The 7,500-nt window shown below is 44.8% G+C and overlaps 1 protein-coding gene across 10 annotated transcripts in view; it reads right to left on the bottom strand.

Annotated features, from left to right (window-relative positions):
• The window catches only part of LOC125042992 (early endosome antigen 1-like), a 92,110-nt gene that overhangs the window by 41,456 nt on the left and 43,154 nt on the right, over positions 1-7,500 (bottom strand). For 9 of the 10 annotated variants that reach the window (XM_047638910.1, XM_047638912.1, XM_047638906.1 and 6 more), the window contains 3 exons: positions 2,212-2,868; positions 1,848-2,015; positions 1,301-1,456 (listed from right to left, as the gene is read on the bottom strand). In XM_047638910.1, coding sequence (XP_047494866.1) covers positions 1,301-1,456; positions 1,848-2,015; positions 2,212-2,868 — 981 coding nt within the window. Of the gene's footprint in view, positions 1-1,300; positions 1,457-1,847; positions 2,016-2,211; positions 2,869-4,465; positions 5,390-7,500 lie in introns of those variants that run through there. The other variant, XM_047638915.1, reaches the window with a different exon arrangement.

The raw sequence follows: 7,500 nt of genomic DNA, 5'->3' as shown, positions 1-7,500 counted from the left end.
AGAAATAAAGAAGAATAGAAAGAGAGAAATAAAGGAGAGAAAGAAGGAAAGCTAGAAAGAAAAATCACGGCGCCCATTCGAACCACCGTGAAAATGGATATATCACAAATTGAATATCAACCGGAATCTTCGTCATCCATACAATAAATAAAATGTGAAATATTTTACACCAGACGCCGGTTATCCCAGCACACGCGTTGCCAATGCTAGATTCCTTCCCCGTGTAAGATGCGTGTAAAGGAAATTGGTAAGATGCTAAATATAATTACATTTCGCTACATAATGTCATTCCCTGAAAAATTCCCCTTGGATTCGATCCCCGGCGAAGACCTCACCATTCTCTGAAAAAAAAAGTGGCGTCCCCGGTCTTCTCCCTGTGTTCCCTCCCTCCCTCCTTTCCTCCCTCCATTTCCCCCTCCCTCCCTCCCGACCAGCGCTCCCTCGGCCGCAGGTGGAGCGTCTCGTCGGTTCAGGGTCTCCGAGGCCAAGCATCCGCGAGCGACTTGTAACTCCCCGCTGAGCCTAAACGAACGGTCGCCATTAACTTTCTGCCTTCTGAATATCAATGGCGGTAATTCAGCTACAGACCAAATAAGAGGCCAATAACAACGCGCAATATACGCTCGCTAAGTACCAGTGATCTCGTGTTCGCGTGCGTGTAAACGAGCGAGCTGTGAGAGCGAGGGAGCCCCGCCGCCCTGGCAGCGGAGAACAAGGAGGCCCAGAATGAGGACAAGCAATCTGCGGTGAGCGCCTGACTAATGTGGCACACTGCTTGTGCTACGCGGCTATCTTAATGACTTAATGGCGCATGAATTTATGAGTTAATGTTCGCTGACGTTCGAGCGAAATGTTATGGTTGTTTTGAAACCCGGCCATGGAATTAGCAGATGCTGGGGCTCAAGTAGCGTATGAATCGATTATAAACAAGGGTAAAAATTCACCTTTGGCTAACCCCTGTGGACATGTAGGCGGCAGCCAAGCCCCCCCCCCCCCCCTTTCGTCATTCAGAGCAGCGCCTCGCCCGCGCCCTCGAGACCTCCTCATTCTTCTCTGTCAAGCAAACTGCGGCTGCAGCCGATCTGACAGCCCCGCTGTGGCTGCTCCTTGACAAGTTTTCAAACCCCGGGTGACCCTTCGCTCGTTTGTCTGTCAGCCTGCACTACGTGCCTTTCTTTTCTCTCTTATATCATTATTGTTCATCTGTCCTTCCTGAAAGAGGAAAAAAAACAATGGCGCCCTCCGTCCTCGGCCGCGGAGGCGGCGGAGGGCCTCCTGCGGCAACGCCTCGGCTACTTACCCGTCTGACCTCGGCGCTCTGCCTCTCGTAGCGCTCCTGAAGCTGGTCGAGCTCGGACTGAACCTTATCCAAGGACGACTGTGTCTTCTCCTGCGCGATCTGGGCTTTCCCGACTGTCGCCTGGGACCGCTCCAGCTCTTCGCGGAGCTTGTCGACCTATGCAAACGACAGCACATTAGTCACGAGATTACTGGGGGATTGCAAGCTTGCTTGAAGGCGGGGATTACTGCAGATTACCGGTAAGGTGGCCTTGGTTTATTGGTTTTACTGAAATGGAAGGTGCTGCGATTGGGGGAGAAATTGTCATGGTAGAGAGAGAAAGAGAGAGAGGGAGAGAGAGAGAGAGAGAGAGAGAGAGAGAGAGAGAGAGAGAGAGAGAGAGAGAGAGAGAGAGAGAGAGAGAGAGAGAGAGAGAGAGTAAGAAATACAGGGACAATGAGTAAAAATCGGAGATGGAAAAATATAGACAAAACAAACGCACACATAGTTGAAGAAATCTTAAACAGGAAGGAAGGAAGAAAGAAAGAAAAAAACCCGAGGCACTCACTTCATTGACCCAGCGCTCCCTCTCGCTATGCTGGCGCGCGACGGTGGCCTGGGCACGCTCGAGCTCCTCTTGGACGCTGTCCTTCTCGCTCTGGGCGTTCTCCAGCCTCGCCTTCAGCCTGTAGATCTCGCCCTGGGCCTTCTCCACCTTCTCCTGGAGCTGTTCAACCTGGGAAGAGCGTTGGGAGTCAAGAGATTAAAAGGCAGAAAAGATGTAACTATTAGCAAATTATTATTATTTTATTATTTTTCTGGGATGAGAGATAAACAAGATAATTTTTCGTGCTTCGTTACTAGCATTTCCATTGATTTTGTAAAAACTAAAAAGCAAACGCCATCACGGCTCCTTCGGCTGTGCGACTCACCTCCACGTGCGAGCGCTCGTAGTCGGACTGGTTCATGCGCAGCTCCGCCTGGGCCCTGCGCAGGTCCGCCTGACACTTGTCGAGCTTCTCCTGCAGCCTCTCCATCTCCGTGGACGAGTTGGGCATCGGGGGGCGGCCGTAGGTGGGGTGAGACCTCTCGAGCTCGTGGTGCAGGCGCTCGTTCTCGGTGCGCAGGCGGTCGTTCTCCATCTCGATCTTGGTGAGGCGGTGGCGGTACGACTCGTAGTCGCTCGTGCTCTTGCCCACCTCGCCGTGCATCTTCTCGAGCTCCGCCTTGGCCTTCCCCAGCTCCGACTGGCTCGACTCCAGCTTGGCCTCCAGTTTGTCCTTCTCCGCCAGGGAGCGCTCGAGGCGGACCTGCAGCTTCTCGACCTCGCCCTCGAGGGTGTGGAGCTTCATTTTGTACTCGGCAATGTCTCGTTCGTGCAGGCTCTGCTCCTGGTGTCTCTCCTGCTCGGCGCGGTCCCGCTGCTCGCGGAGCTGGTTGATCTGCTTCTCCTTGTCGCCGATGGCCTCCTCCAGGGACGTGAGCGCGCCCTCCGAGGTCGAGTGGTGGGCCTGCACCGCCGTCAGTCGCGCCCTCGCCATGTCCACCTGGTTGTCCTTCTCCCGCAGGAGGTCCTCCAAGTTCTCGATCTAGGGGCACGGGCGACGAGGGTTAGGTTAGTGGTGGAGTTGGTTTCACTCATTAGAGGGTTTCCATGGGCTTGCGCGCAAGCACATGCGCACACCCAACTCGCATACAAACACACACACACACAAATGCACGCACACACAATCTAAAATTACGGAAAGAAACAAGGAAAGATGTAATAAAAGAAATCGCGAAAAGGGGGTACGACCAAGAATAAGGGCGACAAAGGGCACAAAGACGTGAAAACAAAGAAAAAAGACGCAAGGGAGAGGAAACGGAACAAAGGCTACATACGACACAAGAAAAATAAAACAGCAACAACAATAAAACAAAAACACAAAAGATAAGAGAAGCCGAAACAGACAAGAAATCAGAAATAAAAATATAATAATATATACCATATATATAAATGAATATAAACACATTATATGTATAATATAAATATATACAAATATATATATATAAACATATATAATATTTATATGTATATCATCTAATTATATACACATATATATATCTATATATCATAAATATACATATATATGTATACATATACATATATATATATATATATATATATATATATATATATATATATATACATCCATACACCCGCAGGAGAAGCGAAAGAGCGCCCCCCCCCCCCACCGGCCAGTACCGCCCCTCCGCTTCCGCCTTTCATTGGGAATTCCGGTTTCGCGGGCGGAGGGGAAGGCGCCGCGAAAGAGGCCGGTTATTCGAATTACACGAGAGAACTCTTAATTCGGCGTCGGATATGAATGCGTAATGGGGATTTTTTCAATCGCTTTTTTTTTTTTTTCTCTCTCTCTTTCTTTCCTTGCCGGAGTGAGTGTGTCGGGAGGGAGGGGGGGGGGGATCTGACCGGTTTCCGCAACGTAGACAGTACTTATTATTTTTCTACATTTTTTTAGCAAAAATATGAGTTAAGGTTAATTGAATGCCGTTATTCCATCACTTTTGAAATCTGAAATTCTGAAGTCGGTGGTTATTCTTCCCATCATAAGACTACAACTCATTTATTTTATTTCATTTTTAATCACGACGGACTAATTAAATCGTAAACTGAATTCCCAAGCCTCACGTAAAGGTTGAGAAACAAGTGACGAAATAAAAGCGTAGTTTCGTGTATATGATTCTGTCACAGCATCCGATCGCTGACAAGGAAACGTCGGGGCGGACATGAAATATGCAACAGTTCTCTTGTCTTTATTGGACAACGCCTTTTCCTCTCTCCTTTTTTTTTTTTTTTTTTTTTTTTTTTATTATTTTTTGCATTTTTTGGTTTGCTTACTTTTATTGAATGTTTTTTCTCTTTTTTTTTTTTTTTTTTTTTACTTCCGCCAGAATGAAAACCGATTTCTGAATGCTTAACAAACCAAATTACCGCGCGTGACTTTTTTTTTTCTGTTTTTTTTTAATTTCCATTTTGTCTTTCTTCCCTTCTGTTATTTCTTTCTTGTATATAAACACTTGCACGTCACGAAGACCTGCTGCAAAGTCGCGGAAAGCAAGTTGGTGAGCAGACGAGGAGGGAAGTCTCAATTTTTTTTTTTCTTTTTTTGAAAGGGCATACAGTACCTTCTAGTAGTTGAGCAGTACCATACGGAGGACACAGGCAGTAGCGGTAGTGATCGAGGCACCTGGAACCAGCTACACGAACCAGCTGACTGTATAGTGATTCTAAGAACAAAACTGCAGAATAACTTTAAAAAAAAGGAAAGAATATAAATACATATATATACCTGTGAAAAAGTAACACTAATTAAAACCAAACATAATATACCAAATAAAACCAGGAATTTAGTTGATAAAGCATGCGAAACAAATGCAAAAAAATTAACAAAAAGCAAAAACAAACAAACAATCTAACAAACGCAAAAAAGCAAGAACAAGCAAACTCAAGGCACGCAAAACCACCGCAAACAACCACAGTACGCCAATTTGCTTTCTCACATGCACGCTCCCAATAGCACGCACTCGCCAGCTACTCAAACACAACCTCTACACACCGGGCCAATCTATATGTAAATAGTTAAATATTCGGTTCACAGCCGTTACTTGTTCGCTTGTTAATCTAGGGCCGGGGAAACGCACTGGGTCATGCTTGCTTGCTTGCTTGCTTGCTTGCCCGACTAACACCTGGGGGCAACTGCTCCGGGGTGGAAGGGAAAAGCCTAAGCTATTTCTTTTTACGACTGAAAGCGAGAGTTTCTAAATGTATCGGTACGTTACGAGGCAAAAGGAAAGTCATTTATGGGACGTATGTTGTCTAAGTGGGCGTTAATGGACTATTCTCTAGACTTAATTCTTGCTTTCCAGTTATCGAAATAACTTTACCACTTCTGTTACTGGGTTTAGCAGGCTGGAAGGTTGAAATAAAATGAAAACCTTTAATATATAAAATGTCATTTTTCTCGTCGAAGGAGCTGCACCGGTAGGGAGGAAGGGAGGGAGAGGGGGAGGGATGGAGGCAAGATGGGAGGGAGAGGGGGAGGGATGCAAGAAAGAAGGGAGTGGGAGTGGGGGCGAGAATGAGATTGGGAGAGGGCGAGAGAAAAAGAGAGGGAGAGGATGAGAGAGAGAGAGAGAGAGAGAGAGAGAGAGAGAGAGAGAGAGAGAGAGAGAGAGAGAGAGAGAGAGAGAGAGAGAGAGAGAGAGAGAGAGGAGAGAGAGAGAGAGAGAGGGAGAGAGAAGAGAGAGAGAGAGAGAGAGAGAGAGAGAGAGAGAGAGAGAGAGAGAGAGAGAGAGAGAGAGAGAGAGAGAGAGAGGAACATAGCATAGTATTAAGAGGAAAAAAAGAAATTGAAGCAAAACTTAAGGAACGGTAATGTAATAGCAACTTGAACTTTTCCTCCAGCCGGCAAAACCCTTCAAAATCTCTCCTCGAACTCTGCCTTCACATTTCGCGTCCCCGACAACCGTCCCTCGAAGGTCGCAGGCAAGCAGGCACACCGGCTTCCTCGGAACCGCCGTGACGCCTTTTACTCTTTGGAAAACGAAGGGGGAGGGGGGGTGGAATGGCGGATGAAGAGAGTGAATATTTTATCTTTTATTTTGCTTTCCTTTTATCTGTGGTTGTTGGGGGTCGATGTATTAAGTTATTATTTTTTAGACAGGGGGTGCGGGGATGGTTTGAATTAATTAGATTGATAAGTTTTATTGATAACATTATCATTTTTCGAGATGGGTTGAGTGGGGCGAAAATTCGAATATATTTTTTTTCATTTTTTTATTTTTTTTATTTTTTTCTTGAGGGCGGGAAGACAAATCTAATGTATTACGCTTATTTTTAGGACGGAGGTTATTAAAAGCATTATTTTTTTTTACGAATAGATTAACAGAAAATCCTCCGCTCTTGTCCACCACGTCGCGGCCATGCAATTGTTAGTTGGTTAATACAACAGTGTTAATTTCACGCAATGCTGAATGAAATAGATGAAGAATGAATGATCTTCCTTTGGGAGCGAAAAATAACACATGACGATACAACTGAATTCGTGATATGCACCGCCATCTGCAATACAATAAGTTTGAGTGACGGGTAAAATATACAGTGACATAATTGCCAGGTGTCATCGGTCATTCATCATGACTGATGGTGACGCCTGATGTATGAACAAAATCCATTTGTATGTGCATGTTTATGGATAGTGAACTCTGAACTGGAGCAATAATTTTACTTTGATATTTCACTTGTAAAAAATCACTTGTATAAAAAGTCTCTTTATCAATAACATATATAAATATATATATATATATATATATATATATATATATATATATATATATATATATATATATATATATGTGTGTGTGTGTGTGTGTGTGTGTGTGTGTGTGTGTGTGTGTGTGTGAAAAAAATTACTACATTACATTACAAACTATCCTAGAGCCAACTAGCTTACCCGTCCACCCGGCTGCTCTCCGACCCCCGCCCGTAGGCCTACAGCCCGCGGCCAGCCCTCGGAGGTTCATTCCCTTCCAAATGACCGGCCCCTTTGTTCCGTCCGGCCGACCCGCACTCAGATTAGGTCATCTGTCTCCCAGTGACCTGGTATTCCGTGAGAGCTTTTGTCTTCTTAAATCCTCGGCACTGTCTTCCGTCTCTTCGTCTGTTACAAAGTTGTATCTTTATCTTGTCTCATTTAAGTACATTTTTTTTTATCAACATCTTGCGGGATAACGTCTTTACTTGTATATTTTAAGTGCTTTTTTCTTTGCAATTTTTTTTTGTTGGATTTACAGTTTAGAGGCTTTTCTCTTGTTTTTGTCTATGGCAAATCCCGTCTGGTTTACATTCTTCTGTTAAATTTACAATTCTTCCGCATTTATCTATCTTTTTCATCTATCTATCGGATTTACCATTTACTGGCTTAACATTTTTGTTTGTCACTAGAAACAGATGATTTTTTTTGCAGGATTCAATACCAATCGTTACAAGATGCAGTCCGTTTTTTTTCTAGTGCAGGTGAACACTGTTATAGTTAAGTAACTGTATATTCATTAGCCGTTACATGTAAACAGTTGAATATAAGGTGAAGAGGGAAAGGGAGAGGGAAGGGAGGAAGAGATGAGAGGAGAGAGGGGAAAGGGGAAAGAGGAATGGGTAAGAG

This window comes from Penaeus chinensis, chromosome 33, assembly GCF_019202785.1.
Source record: "Penaeus chinensis breed Huanghai No. 1 chromosome 33, ASM1920278v2, whole genome shotgun sequence".
NCBI classification, from domain to species: domain Eukaryota; kingdom Metazoa; phylum Arthropoda; class Malacostraca; order Decapoda; family Penaeidae; genus Penaeus; species Penaeus chinensis.
This window is presented reverse-complemented; position numbering and strand designations above follow the sequence as displayed.